The 18,166-nt window shown below is 48.0% G+C and overlaps 1 protein-coding gene across 5 annotated transcripts in view; it reads left to right on the top strand.

Moving 5' to 3' along the window:
* LOC147621097 (transcription initiation factor TFIID subunit 1-like) overlaps window positions 1–18,166 on the top strand; it is a 249,499-nt gene that overhangs the window by 169,508 nt on the left and 61,825 nt on the right. For 3 of the 5 annotated variants that reach the window (XM_086823820.1, XM_086823824.1, XM_086823823.1), the window contains exons 12-19: window positions 4,223–4,315; window positions 4,502–4,708; window positions 4,791–4,997; window positions 5,090–5,564; window positions 5,655–5,869; window positions 5,952–6,071; window positions 6,723–6,791; window positions 12,865–13,968. In XM_086823820.1, coding sequence (XP_086679946.1) covers window positions 4,223–4,315; window positions 4,502–4,708; window positions 4,791–4,997; window positions 5,090–5,564; window positions 5,655–5,869; window positions 5,952–6,071; window positions 6,723–6,791; window positions 12,865–13,968 — 2,490 coding nt within the window. The remainder of the gene's footprint in view (window positions 1–4,222; window positions 4,316–4,501; window positions 4,709–4,790; window positions 4,998–5,089; window positions 5,565–5,654; window positions 5,870–5,951; window positions 6,072–6,722; window positions 6,792–12,864; window positions 13,969–18,166) is intronic. The other 2 variants (XM_086823821.1, XM_086823825.1) reach the window with 2 other exon arrangements.

Here is an 18,166-nt window from a genome sequence, read left to right as displayed (position 1 = left end):
GGTCCACATAGAGGGAACGAGAAGGCCACCGCTGAGTCTAGTGCCTCCTCCCCGCGGGCCGGAGGTATCACTACATGCACTCGGATGGGTGCTGGCTCATGGGGGCCCTCTGCTCCAAAAAGCCGTGTGAAGGTATAATCAAACGCCGCCGAGCGCTGTCGAATGCCGAGGCGACTCAGCCGACTGCGGATAGATGAAATCCGTGAGGCCCTAATCGGCATAGGTCTCCTCTGTGATGCTCGAGCGAGGTCAGTGCTCAGCGCCCTCCGCACTGCAGGTGAGCGCCAGGGAGCTGCCAGGACCTCCCGGGAAGGCGAGGCGGGCGGAGGGGGAGGAGGGGGAGGCGAGGGAGGAGGAGAGGGAGCCGCTGCCGAGACCGGAGCGGGGGCGGGAGGAGGCGAAGGTGGAAGCGAGGCGGTGGGAGGGGATGGGTGTGGGGGAGGTGAAGGAGGGGGAGCTGGCATCTCCTGGTCCTCGGTCGCTGCAGGGTCTCCTCCTGAAGGGGAGCAAATCTGTTCCTCACGGGAACCCAGTGAGGCTGAGACTGTGGCTGCTGCTGCAGCGGTACCTGGGCGTGCTGCTGTGGCTGTCTCCCTCGACGGCGCCCCTGTCCAGGCTGCCACTCCGAGGTCTCTGTGGCCTGAGCAGGTGTCCCTGAGGCAGCCTGCCGAGTCGAATCTGTGGGCGGGCCATCCGTGGCCTGCTGCTGTGGTGAGGGCCGAGGTCTCCTGCGAGGGCAGGCCTTGGCCAAATGACCGACCTGTCTGCAAATGAAGCACTGATTCGGGAGCCCCGAGAACTCCACTCTCTGATCTATCCATCCCCCCCCTATCCTAGGTAGCTGAATGACCTTAGGAAGGGAGGAGATGTCAGATACCAACACTCTGACCGAAGGTAGCCCAGCTGCTCTGGCCACCACTGAAGCTGCTGAGGGGCCCGTCTCAAGAACCGAGCCCACCAATGCTCCGAGCCTGGAGAGGAGCGGAAGATACTCCCGGCGGAGACCAGGGAAACAAACTGTAATATGGAAGAGGCGCTCTCCCTGCTCCGCCGCAGCTGGGTCAAATCCATGCTGCCAAGGCCTGAAGAAAGCCCGAGCACCCCTGATATCCAGAGGACTCATGGCAAGGACCGTGGCAACGCTCTGGGCGGCCTCGAACTCGATCTGATAATGTCCCCGGCCCAAGAGCTGTACATCAAGGATCTTGCCCACATCTGCAAGAAGGCGAGCCTGAAGTAGATCCCTGATCTCCCCTCTGCTGGGGCGAGTGCCGACTATACGGCAGATGGTGGAGTGAGCCTGAAGGCGTTCCACCTCTGCGGTGAGGCTCGCTTCCTCTTCCGGCGAAAGAGAAAGCCTGATGGGGATGACCTCGGGGGCGGGCGAGGGGGCTGCGGAAGAGTCCCTCTGAGGCGAGGCGGGAGGAGTCTCCATCAGAGTCTGAAGCTCAAGCGAAGGCGAGGCGAAAGCGGAAAACCTGCAAGAAGCGGGTTGCACACCAAGAGGCGGAATGACGGATGACGAAGAGGGAAAAAAAAACCAAAACCCCCAAGGGGTGAAAAGCAGCACGACAGAGGAGGGAGGGGGGGGGCGGCGAAAAGAGGCCCAGAGGGGGGGGGGCGGCGACAACGCGAGAAGGAGGGGGGCGGGGCGCTGCTGAATGGAGACGGGCGAGAGGAGGCGAAGAGGCGGGGGGCGAACAGGCGGCAGCGGGGGGGGGGGGGGGGGGGGGGGGGGGGATGACGAACAGGCGGCAACGGGGGGGATGGCGAACAGGCAGCGGGGGGGGAACAGGCAGCAGCGGTGGGGGAAGGCGAACAGGCGGCAGCGGGGGGGTAAGGCGAAATGGCGAAGAGGGGAGGGGGGCGAAACGGCGAAGTGGGGGGGGGCGCAGCGGCGAGGAAGGAGGGGGGGGCGGCGCAGCAGCGAGGAAGGAGAGGGGGGGCGCAGCGGCGAGCAGAGGGGAGCAAGCGAGGGGCGGAAGGAAAAAAGGGCGCGAGGAGGGGGGGGGAGCGAGGGTGCGCAGAGCAGGGTGGAAACGGGAGCTTCAGCGAGCGGCTATGACCCTCCTTATACATTTACTTGGGATATTTTGATGGCCTATAACGTGCATATCATCCTCAAAAGAGAGATCCATCATTGTGAAAGAGAAGAAGAAGAGAAGAGAAAGCAATTTAGGGTTTCCTTGCATTGCAAAGCTGGAAAGAGAAGGCTATGCGCTACAAGATGAGAGAGAAGAGGACTTGTTTGTTCTCCCGTGCTCCTCAAATCAGTGATCAGGTTTGCGTCTTCACAAGGTTCACATGTGCAAGTGAAGAAGAGGAGGCCTGGGTCTATATTTATGGAGGAGGACTGAAAAGCCTAAAATGTTTTTCCTAGGCGTCCAACTATGTTTAGAGAGACACTTCTTCTTTACATCCATGCACACCCATGTAGCTGCCCTGTACCGGCCTGCCTCACCTCTGTTGTATGGACAGATCCGCGACATGTTTGTTTAGAGAGACACTTCTTCTCTACATCCATGCACACCCATGTACCTGCCCTGTACCGGCCTGCCTCACCTCTGTTGTATGGACAGATCCGCCACATGTTTGTTCAGCATGCTCTACTGTGTACCAACAGCCCCCTGCACACTTGTACGACCTGTAGCCTGTATGGCCAGCAGCAGTACGACCTACTGTAGGGTCTGCTGTATGGTGTTCCTAGGCTGCAACCTGCACAGGCACATTTGTATACAACCTACAAGGTTCAAACACTCATGTCCAGACGTAGTGCTGTGGGCACTGTTGGCTCTGGCTGCACAAGGGAACGCACACATATCTAACATCAAAAAGCATTTGCATGCACCTCTCTTCTCCTCATCCTACAAACCCGCTCTAATCTCATACACGCAATCACATCAACATTCCCACCTATCTAGAGTATGCTTCAACCCATAAACAAACATTTAGAGGAATACCTGTTTCTCGCGCTAACCCTAAGAAAGCGGATTGTGCTTACGAAATTCTTGCTCCATGCTTTGCCTTGCGTCTTTTAGAGTGGCTCTGATACCAATTGTCAGGGCTTTGTCATGACCAAATATTCCCAAAGATCACCTAAACACAAGACATAAGAGTAGCTAATCCAAATTAGGAATAACAGGCTTGAGCTCACCACCCACCCATAGATCCAGAATATCGGATCACCCCCGAGCATAGAGGTCAAGCATCCCGTCCATCCAAACTCACACCACTCAGCCTTGGCGTCCCATACTACTAGGACGTGCCCTAAGGGGCCATTGATAGACAGTCTGCATCCAACTATGGATTGGTAGGAGTGGGTTATTAGTCCACCAAGACCTGCCCTAAGGGGCCATTGATAGACAGCCTGCATCCAAGTATGGACTGCCAGGAATGGGTTATTGCTTATGGCTCAGGTACTGACCATCTAGTCATCAGACCACAAATAATATATAACCAGATCCCCTAACCCCCAGATTAGGCCAACTCATCAGGTACATAACAAGGGATTGGAATATGTTAGGAGACTGTTCAGTTTTAAGGTTTGCACTACGAGAGGCATAGTACTCTATTCTCATAAGATTGCACAACTTACATAGCTGTAGACCAGGATGTACGAGGATACCATTCACACACTTTCCACTGCTGCTTTCGTGAAGACTAGTTCAGATGGTGAGGCAGATGACCTTGATTGGTAGGTTTGTGAAGCCCACCCACAAGGGAGTTTTTTTGTGACTAAGTCTTGCAGCCTTGGGGCCCCCATAGTTTATATTAAGTGCTTGGTTTAAGGAGATGAGAGAGGGTACAGGGAAACCTATGACATTATCCTTACTGGCAAGGGTTGTTGAACACCCCTATAAATACATGGAAAAGGAAGAAGACAGGTGTGAAGAATTATGAAGCTAGAGCTGATTGGGTTTATGGCCATCTACTGGATTTCCAATGACACTTTAATATTTAGGTGAACCACACCAGGTATAAAGAAAGGACATGATAGATTTGCCTATTATGGATAAGGCTTTAATTGTATCGTTTTCTTTTTTTCATTTGATGGAATAAGATATCAGGCTGTTTCCTTCTAGTTTGTTTGGATTCGAGCCTGTTTTTATGTCAGGGGATGTTGACAATCCTCTCAGGTAAAGCTGAAAGTGGATCATCAAAAATGGCAAGTTTGGATAAATTCAAAAGCCAAAAATCTGAGAAATTTTTCAATTGCTTGCAGAGAGCTTCGGGGGGCGAGATGATGTGGATTATGAAGCAGAATTTCAGAATTCCATCAGAAGAGGAGCTGCGAAGGATGGTGACTCCTGAAAATGTAAGTTCTTTTGGGCATAAATTATGGCTAACATGGTATGTCGTGTGAATGGTTACACAGTGATACTCTTGTTTGTTTGGCTTTCACTTCTTGTCTTTGTCAGACAAAAGGTTCTTAAGGCTTTTACTCGTCTTTGTCAGGTGAAAGGTTCTTAACATATCTACATGTTCCTCTTTCTACTGTTAGGTTTGTGCATATGAAAGCATGCAAGCTGGGTTACATCATCTCAAGAGAATGGGTGTCAGCAAACTTACGCAGCCCTCTGGACTTAGTGTTGCGATGAATCAGCTACCCGATGAAGCTCTTGTGCTTGCTGCAGCATCACACTTAGAGAGAGAACTGCAAATTACACCTTGGAATCTAAGCTGCAACTTTGTGGCTGCTACTATGCAGGTAATGACCTCATTCAAGTGTTCACATTTGTGCATTGTTATTTTATTAGTGTTAAGGGGATGCATAACTGATTTTCTTTCAGGGGCGTGGAAGTCTTGAAAGGCTTGAGATTACGGGAGCAGGTGATCCATCAGGAAGAGGTCTTGGGTTCAGTTATCTGAGAGTTGCTCCAAAACCACCAGGCTCTAGTGCCCTTGTAGAAAAGAAGGCAGCTGCAGCACGTGGTGGAGGGGCAGTGACTGGCACCGATGCTGATCTGCGTCGACTCAGTATGGATGCAGCTCGTGAGGTTAGTACACTTTTCTATTTATCTGCTGGTTATTCTATGAAGGTTCCTGTTTAGGACTGAATCTTTTCACTAAGGCTGAAGCTGTTTTACAGGTTTTGTTGAAGTTTAATGTTCCCGAGAGCCAAATTGAGAAATTGACCCGCTGGCACCGTATTGCACTGGTGAGAAAGCTGTCTAGTGAACAGGCTGCCTCGGGAGTGAAGCTGGGTGCTCCTGCACTTAATAAGTTTGCACGTGGCCAGCGGATGTCCTTTCTCCAGCTGCAGCAACAAACTCGAGAGAAATGCCAAGAGATATGGGATCGCCAAGTTCAGAGTCTCTCTGCAATTGATGGAGAAAACTCTGAAAGTGAAGGTGAAGCAAATGAGGACTTGGATTCATTTGCCGGAGATCTTGAAAATCTCTTGGAAGCAGAAGGAGAAACTGAGGAAGTGGCCAGCGCAAAAAGCAAAAAGGAAGCAATCAGAGGGACTGGTGCTCGGCGGCGAGCCTTGGAGGCTCAGCGAGAGGAGGAGATAGAAGATGAGGAGGCTGAAGCAGCAGAACTTCGGCGGATGCTGATGGAAGGTGTGCACATGCTCTTCTCTGATGTATCAAGTGATAATAATTCATCATGTACTTCTCAGAGTTTTAAACATGGCAGAAACCCTATGACAGATGATGAAGTGGAGGATGGGAAAAAGAAGAAGAAGACTGTGAACATTGAAAAGAAGGACCCTGAAGACCCAGTTAAAGAACAAAACAAGGATGCACAAGATGTAACCAAGTTGAATGGAAGCAGAAAGAAAAAAATCATTAAACGCATCATCCGCACAAAGAAACCGGATGGTACTTATACGTCGAAAGAAATTCTTATCACAGATCCCAAGGAGGTGATCTTTTTTTCCAAAATGCAAGGTGCAAGGTGGATAGTCTATCCTTAACTACTTATCCTAGATTTTTTGTGTGATATAGGTTGCACAGTATTTGGCTAGAAAGAATGCTGCTCAGAATGGCAGTTTGACGAAGGAGAAGAAGGCGCCTTTTTTGTCCAGAAAAGTGAAACAGACAGGGTTTGTGAAAGATGGAAAGAAGGTTTTGTTCATTCCTTTACTGCACATGTATGCATTCTTGTACCAGTATTTACAAAGCATTGTGATTTGCTCACTGCACAAAGTGCTCCCTGCAACTTGACACTCTTATCATATACTGTCAATGTCTTGGGGGAGGCAAGATGCCAGCGGCTTTAGATAGAGGCTTTCACACTAATGACATAAAACTAAGTCTGTTTTTTTTTCCCAAAACACTAGCTAGAAAAGAGCCCTCACTCAACTTACTCTAGAAATGACAAGTGTGGAAATAGTACTGGTACCAGTGAATATCCTCAAAAAGTTATGATGCTCCTAAACCTCATGTGTTCCAAGAACTGCTGGGACCTGGGGCAAAAGAGGTCTGATACGATAGAGTCCCCACTCAACTTATTTTAGAGATGACAAGTATGGAAGTAGTACTGGTACCATTGTATATCCTCAAAAAGTTACAATATTCCTAAAACTCACATGTTCCGAGAATGCCTGGCACAAAAAAGGCTTTGCTGAAGGCATCTCAGGAAACATATCAATCAGAGAAGTCCCTTCTGGCACAAGGGAAAAACTCTTTGCATAAGTATATTGATAACAACACTTTTTAGAGGTCTTGTGGTTCTGGTCGCTTTCAATTTATTCGCTAATAATGGTCCATCTGCAGCCAAAAAAAGCAACAAAAGGCGAAGGTGGCAGAGATGGTGTGCAACTAGTTTGTGGTGCTTGTAAGCAGGTAAAAGCTCAGTATGATCTTGAACAAGTCATTCCTGTTGCTTGGAAATGTATTATATACCTACTTGTGAGTGTCAACTTGCATTGCTGGGGCTTTGCTGTAGGATTCACCTGAAGTACTACAGGTACTCTAAAGCCTTACATTCGTTATACCTTGTGAGGTTGGCTATTGCATAGAACAGAACCTTGGCTAGCATGGAAGGGAGCTGTTACAGTTCATCTTTGAATTGGTTTACATTCTTTTTTTCTTTTTTTTTTCCAGAAAGAGACTTCTACTAAGTATGAGAAAAACATACAACAATCACAGCTATAAGCCGGAAGAGAATAGAATCACCCCAATATGTAAGGTGATTTCAACCCCTGAGGAGCATCATGATGCCATGTAAGACCTGTGGTACTAGAGGAAAAGAAGATGCCATGGTCCCATTCCCGCATAAATATCACACGCTTTGCGTGCGCAGAACGAGAGGGCCCTTGAATGCGAGCCCAAGTAGCCATAAGAGTGTGGATGATATCACCCCATATAGTACTAATGCCAAAAATCTGGACACCCTCAATAGCCTCCGTGCATCTAGCTCTCCAGATCTGCCATGCTGTAATACTGGCAATCATCTCCCAACTGGTGTCAATCCTCTGTATAGGGGGTGTATAATCAGAGTGAGGAACATCCTGCAATAAACCATGCTGGGCAATACCTCTACGAATGAAAAAAACAGAATCTGTACCACTACCCTCATAAAAAAGTTGTGGACCGGACTGGGAGAGCCAAGCAATTGCCCAAAAATATGGACACCCTCAATAGCCTCCGTGCATCTAGCTCTCCAGATCTGCCATGCTGTAATACTGGAAATCATCTCCCAACTGGTGTCAATCCTCTGTCTAGGGGGTGTATAATCAGAGTGAGGAACATCCTGCAATAAACCATGCTGGGCAATACCTCTACGAATGAAAAAAACAAAATCTGTACCACTGCCCTCATAAAAAAGTTGCGGACCGGACTGGGAGAGCTAAGCAACTGCCCAAAAATCTGGACACTCTCAATAGCCTCCGTGTATCTAGCTCTCCAGATCTGCCATGCTGTAATATTGGCAATCATCTCCCAACTGGTGTCAATCCTCTGTCTAGGGGGTGTATAATCAGAGCGAGGAACATCCTGCAATAAACCATGCTGGGCAATACCTCTACGAATGAAAAAAACAGAATCTATATCACTGCCGTCATAAAAAAGTTGCGGACCGGACTGGGAGAGCCAAGCAACTGCCCCCCAAGTCACATGCATGGCTCGGCCACTCAATTTGCCCATAAGTTGGGCTAGAGGACCCCAAATATGCTTTGCAATGCTGCACCCCCATAGACTATGTTCTACGGACTCAGAATCTGCCGCACATCTAGCGCAGGAAGGTGCTACACCGAAAACTTATCTCCACTGATTGGTGGGGAGACCACCATGTAAGAATAACCAAAAGAAATGAGAGATCTGGCTCCTTTTGTATGAGTGCCGAAGTCTATGCTAATATTTGCACTGTATCACTGGAGAAATATCATAGCTCTCCGAATGAGGCCTGAGAGTAGGGATCCTATGCATCTATCGAGTGAGGAGAAGCCTAGCATTCTGAACAGTGAAACTGAAAAAAGGAAGGCTTTTCAAAGGATCGAAGGCATCAATCCATGCCCACTCTCCTGGATCCCACTGAAGATATCTGATAGAACTGCCACCATATAGCCACAAATACCAAGAGCCATGAGTCACTATCTGAGGAGAAGGGTCAATGAACCAGTGCTTCTCCGAGCGACCAACAATCCTCACTCGACTAAGCCTAGTATTTGGTATGATCTCCTCCATACTACATCTCCTCAATCTCCCACCAACAATCCTCACTGGACTAAGCGTAGTGTTTGGTATGATCTCCACCATACTACATCTCCTCAATCTCCCACCAGGCATGATAGAATACATGGGAAAATCTATATCCTCCTGGCCTAGTAGAGCAATGACTTGCAAAGGTATGCCTATCCTCGAAAAAACTCCCAGCCAACTCGGATGATAGTCTCCGTGAAAGGTCCCAGAAAACCACTCATGTGGAATAGCTGCATCAATATGATCAATACGAATGCGAGAGCGCCTAAGATGCTGAGTGGATGCAACTCTCCGATCCTCCAGAAGACTCTTAAAGGTCTTCCAAGCAAGAACTGTGTATGCGCATCTCTCCCAACTTGACCATTGTATATAACGAGATGCACCAAGTGGCCGACCAGCCTCATCCCTAATGAACTCGTTCCACATAATAGGTTGTCGGTCAGCCGCGTCCAAAGACCTAGGAAGCCTTTGTCGCAAAAAATATCTCATGCTTCTCCATGCTCTGAGAATGGCTGCAATAAGAGGGGAAGATGGTGCCCTAATATCAGCCTCTGTGAACAAAAAACGTGTGTTGGGCATCCAGTCTCTCCCGACCCTGGGTGTACATCTGGAAATCTGAGACAACAAAAAATCCTTCCAAGACTCAGTGCCTGGTAGGAAACCTTTGACCACAAGTTTGCAAAGCAACGCCCTGCATTGAACATCCGGATCGATAATATTCAAGCCCCCCTCTCTTTTGGGCTGAATAACTGTGAGCCAAGCTACCCTGGTACGAGTGTCTGAGGTGCTATCCAAGCCCGACCAGAGAAAATTGCGGATCAATCTCCGCAATTGGCCAATGCACGCACGAGAGAAGCACCAACAAGAGGCAATAAATCAAGGTGAGGCAACAAAACCTGATTAGCCACCAAAGCTCTGGAGGCTAAATCTAATCTTCTGGAGCTCCAATGGAGGAGCTTCTTCCAGATACTCATAAGTACTGGAGCAAACTGCTGTGCAGGAGAAATATCAATCCCAACTTGGCATCTCAAATATCTAGTAGTACATCCTCTACTAATCCAAGTAAAACCAAGCTCTGCACCCCAATCAACTCTCGGTGAATCACTAACCCAAAAACCAACAGATTTGTGCCAATTAATGAGTGCCCCTGCTGCCAAATAGAACTCCCCTAGTGCTACCCGGAAGGAACATAAGCATATATGTGAAGCCTCCAAAAACAGGGCTGTGTCATCAGCTAACTCAGAGTCAACCAACTCCTCATGGCTACGAAGAGGCAAGCTCAATCCTGAAATACCAGTAGTGGAGCTGAGAAAGATGCTCATGGCCTCTGCAACTATAAGCCCTGTCGTACTGAGCGAGAAATCTGAAATCGCTCTCCTCTATCACCGCAAGCAAGAACTCTACTGTGGGCATCACGATACATGCATGAAACTCCCTTGATCCAGCGTTGAGAGAAGCCCATATGACTAAGAGTACCCTCAAGAAAGTCCCAATCCACTCTATAATAGGCCTTCTAAAAATCCAAGAGCAGAATGGCTAAGGGCTGATTGCTCGCTTTAGCCCATTCGACGGCCTCCCAAAACGAGAAAATGTTATCAAAGATGCTCCTGCCGTGTAAGAATCCATTCTGGGTATCATGAATAACATCTTGCAAAATTGGCTGCAATCTGATGCTCACTGCCTTAGCAAGAATCTTATAGGCAGTCCCAAGTAAGGTGATAGGTCTCCACTGGCCAATCAATATCTTATCCCCGCTCTTAGGAATAAGGTAAATAAGCCCCTCAGTGAGAGAAGAAGGCATAGAACCTGTGTCCCACATCTCCTGAAAAGCCGATGTTATCTCAGTCCTAATCTCATCCCAAAAAGTAGTGAAAAAACAGGGGAGAGGCCATCCTCCCCTGGACACTTACCATGAGGTAAGGCATGAAGAGCATGACTGAACTCCTGCATAGAAAAAGGGGCATCCAAAGCGGCACACATCTCCTCGGTGATCAAATGTGGCAATACATTCTAAACCTTCCTCTGTGCCGTGTGTCTCAGATCAGAATGTGGCTCAGCACTAAGAAGCTACCAATAGAAATCGGTAACAATCTTTCTAACCATGAGAGGATCTGAGTGAAGAGTGCCATGTGAATCCTACAACTGCTTGACACTATCTCTGGCATGAGATGGGCGGTGAGAAGCAAAGAAATGTTTGTTACATCTGCCACCCATCTGTGTCCAAAAGGATTCCTGGGCATGGAAACGATACTCCGCGTGCTGCTCAAGAGAGTGATGAAGTTCTGCTCTAATATACATAAAGAATCTGCAACCCATTGAGCATGAGGATGTTTCTCGTGCTCTTTTTGCAAGGCAGCCAATCTACGTCTAATAGCCCTTTCTAAGTCCAAGGCCTCTTGCCTCTTAGACAGGGCACATGTGTGATAAAAGTCACTAATATTAGAGAGAGCAGAGGCCAGGCTTTGAGAGGCCTGTAAGAAGTCATGAGATCTGCAAATATCAAGCATACGACGCGATAGTTCTGCATCTGAAAACAAATGATGAGGGATGCATACATGGGGTGCTGATCCATTGCAATTCGGATCTCTAATACATAAAACCACTGGGCAATGATCCGATTTGGAGGTGCCTGTAGCAATCAAAGTATGTCCACCTCTGTCAAGCACCCAATCATCCACATAAAATGTGTCTAACCGTGCATAGATACATCCTACATCTCTTCTTCTGTTAGACCATGAACAAATAAGAGTGGATGGACTCCTCAAAATGTCATCCTCATGCCAACAATCTCTACCATGAATGGAGAGTATAAACCTCTCCCAAGACGCTCTTTCAAGAGGATGCACCAAGCCCTCATGTCCACCTCTTTTATCCGTTGGCATCTCAACCATGTTAAAATCCCCACCAATAATCCAATGGTCGGCAAGAAGCATCAATGTAGTGAGAGATTTCCAAAAGGCAATCCTCTCACCTCTATGGTTAGGAGCATAGAGGCTGAGAATACCAATGCGTGTAGTACCCTGCATAAGAAGGATCCACTGCGCTCTCCCAGGCAAAATGACACCATGTCCAATGATGCAAGGCAAGATCAAAGCTGAAACAGAGATACAAACACCACCCTTGGTACCAACAGCCGGTGTCCAAAAGGTGTGTCCCAAGAGAAGCTTGCCTGATCTCCCACACTGACTAGCATCCAATTTATGCTCTTGCAAGAGCAATATATCCATAGGTCCACCTGTGACTGCACAATGAAGCTGGGTTTTTACAATTTGTTTCCGTCGGCGCGGAAAAAAACCCCCAAGACCCTCAATGTTCCAAGAGACAATCCTCATAAAGACACAGAGTAGGAATGACCAGATCTCGTGGTCGACGAAGGACCCCCTTTAGAGGCGGAAGTACGTCTCGCATAGGTGAGGGAGGGAAAATTTGACGATGTAAACCTTACCTATCTCTCCCACTCTGGGAAAAGCCAGGGCAAGTCCTCAGAACTCGAGAGGTACCATGACAATGCGAATGTGCAACATCATCCTCAAGGGTGCAATCATCCTGTAACTGTAATGCAGCATCCTCCTGTGAAGGATCTAGATCATGTGCTTGCAAGGCAACACAGGGCAAGCGGGGGCAGCAGCGCAGGTTCACGTCACCTCAGCACGTCGTCACTTCAGCAGCGCAGCTCCCTCGTCTTGGTCCTCCGTCATCCTTTATTTTTCTTTAGAGTGATCGTGGCCCACTTTTTGTGGACCCACTCTCCCAAGAGCAACACTCCTGTAGACGTTCAAAGCAAAGCTCTCTAAAAAGCGTCAGAACTTCGAAGCCACAAGAGAGATGAGTAAATGGGTTTCAGAAAACTGGTTTACAGCCACAAACTCTTGGTGATACAAGAGTGTCCATGATGAGATTACATGGACACTATTGTATAACTTTCTTTCTTCTCTCTCTCTCTCATGTGCAAAGCTCTACAAAGATATCAGAGACTCCAAGCCACAAGAAATTTGCAGTACAAGGCTTTCAAAAAAATGCTTTACATCCCCACACACACTTGATGTACAAGTGCCTACTCACAAGCACTTCCCTCTTGACCCACATAAATATAACAACAATGTCCAGTATAAACCCCGTCTAAGGCAAGTGTGAGAATACACTTGAACAAAAATTGTTTACATTCTTTTTTGATATTTAGCTGATGTTAAACTGTTGATGTTTTATTTTTCTGCAGTTGGGGCACATGCGGACCAATAAGAAGGTGTGCCCGATGTACTCAGAGGAAGGAAAGGCAAACATTCACAAACTTGAAAACATTGATGCTAGCGAGCTATCTCTTCGGCAAGGCATTAAGATCACCTTGAAAAGTGCAACTGGTTCAGTGCAAGAGAAAGAGCAATCTTTTTTGCCTGCAGACAGTTCTGTGCCACCCAAGATTCCTTGCTTGAAAATAAAGCTTCCATTTTCTGGGAATGTAGATGTTGCATTGGCAAGCACAAGCAAAGTTAAGGAGAGTAGCGCAACTCCTCCGGTGCAAGAGGGCCACACCGGAGTTTTTACAGGAGATGCGTCAAAGCTGACTGAGGGAGGTGCAAATCTTGTAAAGAAGATAAAGGTCCAGAAAAGGCCTAAAAGCCAGTATGACAATTCTCAGGATCAAAGTGAAGGAATATGGGTTACGGGATCACATGCGGTTAATCACACTGTATCACCTGTGGAGTTAGAAAAGCAGGAAATAGCAAGACAAGAGTATGCTAGGAACCAGAGAGAGCATCAGCTAGAAGCTGAGGCTGCAAAAGAAGTGCTTGTTAGAAGACAAAAAGAACAGAGGTCTTTTCACACAGAATCAGAGGAAGAGAGGTTGGAGAAAGAGAGGATCAAAGAAATCAGAAGGAGAAGGGAGAAGAAAAGGATGAAACAAGAAAAAGAAAAGGAAAAAGCAAGAGAAAAGGAGGAAAAGCGAAGGCAAAGAGAAGAGGAGGAAAGAGAGAGGTTAAGGATCGAGAAGGAGAGAGAAATGGAGGAGCAGGCAGATGCACAAAGACGGTTATTAAAAAAGGAGGAGGAGGAATGGCACAAGGAATTGGCAAGAAAGGAAAGGCAGAGACAAGAAATGGAGAGGCAACAGCAGGCAGCCAGAGAACGTGCAGAAAGAGACAAACAGAGGGCAAGAAAAGATAAGGGGATACTGCAAGGAAAAAGAGCTCTGGTGAGAGACAGAAGGTCCTTGGAGATGGAAAGAAGCATGAGTGCAAAGAGACGAGGCCCTCTTGAGGTGGATGTATTTCACAGTGTTCCTGAGTATTCCCATCAGCCTAAAAGACGGAAAGGTGGAGAGGTGCGGCTATCTTTCTTCGATGTTAATAAAACTCATCCTTACCAGTGGTTCTTCTTGTGTACAGGGAGGGAGCTTGAATATTTATAAAACTTAGCCCTTAGCATGTTTTTGATAGTCTGTCATTCAAGCCATCAATAACTTCCAAAAGTTTCAAGACAGATTTATTTGCATAAAAAAACTCACAAGTACACAAAAAACGTAGGGTTTGGGATGGAACCTCCTATTAGAGTTTATAGTAACAGACATAGGCAACACGCACATTTGATGCACAAAAGAGTGGATGGAAAACAATGGTTAACACTGCTGACAATGGATGGCTGAGAGTTCAACACCTATGCTGTTCGCTGTGGTGGAGTAAGGGGGCTGATTGCAATGCCAAGGATCATGGAGGTTGTATGACGGAAAAGGAGAGGGAAGACACCCATTTTACAGGTATTGGATGCAGCTCAATCAGGTCTGACGGCAAGTAGTATTGGCTGAGTTCGGATCAGCCCCTCTCGTCGTATATGCCACGTTCCAAGCCGTCACATACATACAACACATCTACTCACTGCATAGAGATAGCCTCCCACAATTGGCCTTGGAGTCCTCTAGATAGCTAGCACAGGAGGGTAATAGCAGTTGGTGGCATGCACACATCACCAGTTGGTTTGAGTCACATGGCTGTGGGATGGATCACCTCCCCCTCTTTTAGTACACCTTGGACTCCCCCTTCCTTCATCTCTCACGGCAAGAGACCAGCCGCATCATCCGTCTAGATCTGGCTAGACTTCGTACATGACTGGATATCGAGGCCAGGTACACGGTCCAAGAGGAGGACACATTATGAGCCCGGACACACGAGGTGCTTCTGTTGCCTACTTTATTGTAAACACATGGGCTATGTAGTGCGTTGACCGTGTCCCTGTCCATCCTTTCGGCAGCTAGTCTTATTTTTTTTCATGTTGTTGACACTGAGTTTACTCATGGATCACATGTAACAACTTTTTGGTTTCATTTACCCCAGTAGTGCTCCATCCTACCATTTACCCCAGTAGTGCTCCATCCTACCCATTTACCCAAGTAGTGCTCCATCCTTATGTATGTACATATATCCCGACCTCACAGAAGCAATTTTCTTTCAGTTTTCTTCCAGTTGTTGTATTGTGCACTGAGCACTATCTGATACTCAGAGATACCACATACATTGTACATGGTTTTGTCTCATAGGCCAGTTCTCTTTGGCCTGAGAGAGACGTTAATACAATCTTTCTTTCTTTCTCTCTCTCTCTCGATTTGTTCTATTTTATTTTTCGTTCCATGACAAGATATGCTATGGACATTATTGTATCACTTTGGTCTCATAGACTTATCGGGTCTTTAGTAGACATGGGGCCGGATAACACTAGATATGGTCATCACCTACTTGAGCTGGGAGCGCAACACCATCTCGTTATTTATAACGGGATGAGACAGTGGCAGGATTCAGGAGCACTGACATGCTTTCCACGATAGGGGGGGGGGGGGGTAGGACAGTGGACTACATCATGGGGTCCATGGAGACCACACAGGCAGTGACATCTTTCACCATCCCCCCCTGTCCTATTGGTGCAGATCACACGTACCTCTTACTGTCACAGTTCACTGGTGAGCTCCACACCAGCACCCACACAGCCCACATAGGCATCGCATACAACTTTCTACTTCACCCATGACTTGGCAGACATATATGAGCATCATGTATATGACGGGCTATTCCAGATGGATGCCCTATTACCTCTAGACACACTCACCACCACTACATACGGCCGCCACCTGCAGCTTCCCCCATCATACACACATTGCACACACATAGATCTAGAAGCATGCCCCAGAATTGGTGGTATGATGATGATTGAGTGCGGAGAGCTATAGACACCTCCGTGCCCAGAGAGCACTGGGGACCATTACACAGAGACAGGTGAGCCGACAGATGAGGACCCTCACACGCCATAAGAGGCGTGCATATGAGGAGGCCCAATACTGGGATATATACCACCTACTCATGAGCAGAGATGCAGCCACTGCACGGCACAGGATGAGAGAGCCTCGCCCTCGTACCCCGATTGAGGATCCACACACATGGCACACATATGCAAAGAGCCTCTACCATATCCCTCAGCAGCCGCCCATACCAGGGCCATAGGAGTCCCACCCTACCACCTCTACTTTCTTTACTGCCTCGATGGTAGAGAGAGCTATCCGCCGGTTACAACACCACACAGGTATACAGAGTGAGCATCTTATTTATGCAGCGGACACACTGGGACCCTTTGTTGCTCACCTCTTTAATAGGGCACTAGTGGAGGGCCTACCAGCTGAGTGGACTATGCGCACCATCGTGCCTCTCCACAAAGCGGGAGACATGCTAGACCCCAGCAACCAGAGGACTATCATGATTGGTCATACATTGGCCAAACTTTATGGCGCAATGCTCAAGGCAGAGTTGAGCTCATATGTAGAGGAGGGACTACGAGCCCCAGGGCAGGCTAGATTCCGACGAGCTTTCTCCACTATTGACCATATATGCACTCTGAGATGTCTGATTGACCAAGCTAGGGCGCGAGAGATGAGATTATTTTGCTGCTTTGTGGATTTCCGCAAAGCATTTGACACGGTGCCACGAGAGAGACTCTTCCAGCGCCTACAGTCATTGGGGATCCCATCAGAGATGATTTGGGGCATCTATGCTTTATATGAGCAGGTCCTCGGGCGGGGAGCTATTCGATATTATTGCTAGCACCATAGGTGTGAAGCAAGGATGCCCACTCTCTCCTACACTATTTGGGCTATACATCGATGAGGTGGCTGACTTCATTGGTCACGGTGGTGGGGACAGGGTAGACATCTCAGGTACCACAGTCCACATGATGCTATATGCAGATGATATTATTCTGGTCTCTGAGTCGGGGATGGGACTACAGCACCATCTCCATGCACTTGATGACTTCTGCACACAGAGGGGGTTTACAATGAACCTTGAGAAAACCAAGGCCATGATTTTCCACACCTCAGGGCCGGTTCACCGACAGGCCATCTTCACACTAGCAGGAGGACAGGTAGAGGTGGTAGACTCATGTGTGTACCTGGGGATTACATTTACGACTCCGCCATGAAGATTTACTATGGCACAGGCAGCCAGGGATAGACTCACACGAGGGTATGCAGCTCTGGCCATGCTAGAGAGACAGTGTCACCAGGCACACTTCCAGGAGCCCCGCACGAAGGGGTGGTTGTTTGACACACTAGTCACCCCTGCTTTGATGTATGCTGCAGCAGTATGGGCACCTGGGCTCGCCACCTCCACATGGTCTCAGATAGAGAGGCCTCGGATTCTCATGCTCTCACGGATGATCTGCAGTAAACCCTCTATCCCACATGACATTGTCTGGACGGAGTTTGCTGCACCTCCTATGCTAGTAGATGCCCTCTTTTAGACGATTTGCTTCATACAGAGGATCAGAGATATGCCATCAGATCGACTCTCACATAGAGCTTTTGAGGCGTCCATGGAGCTCGCAGAGAGTGGAGATAGGAGATCATGGTATTCACAGATGATACAGTGGCTCACTCAGCATGGTCTCGACATAGATCACCTGCCACCTTTCCAGTATGATATGCATGCACCACACATCCAGCTCTCTCACAGTGAGAGGAACAGAGTCCTTCGACAGGATTTATGGCAGCGATACACTCAAGAGACTTAGATTACAACCAGTTAGCCTCTACCACCGAAGATGCTATACTACAGAGATCAGTTTATGCGTGTCTCAACGGATGGATTCATACAGAGACCTGGATACATGGATGTGTACATGCCTCACAGTGTCCGAGTGGCAATTGGCCAGCTCAGAGTGTCATCACACCAGCTTGAGATTGAGGCAGGTAGGGCAGCACGGATCCCCAGAGCAGGGAGGATATGTAGACTATGCCAAGAGGAGGTTGAGAGTGAGGAACATTATGTATGCAGATGCAGAGCATATAGTGTCATTAGAGAGAGATACACCACCATCTTCAGTCGACATCCCTCACTCCGCTAGATCATGGAGTCCGCAGACCAGCGCATATTTGGCCAGTTCTTGTTAGAGACACAGCACCACAGAGAGACAGTGATACAGACTCATACCACAGGGAGAGGTGGGCGACAGCTCCAACTCACTGATTTCTTCCAGAGATCTAT

The sequence above is a fragment of the Cibotium barometz genome, chromosome 30 (genome assembly GCF_041138505.1).
Source record: "Cibotium barometz isolate CiBa-2024 chromosome 30, ASM4113850v1, whole genome shotgun sequence".
Classification (NCBI taxonomy): Eukaryota; Viridiplantae; Streptophyta; class Polypodiopsida; order Cyatheales; family Cibotiaceae; genus Cibotium; species Cibotium barometz.
This window is presented reverse-complemented; position numbering and strand designations above follow the sequence as displayed.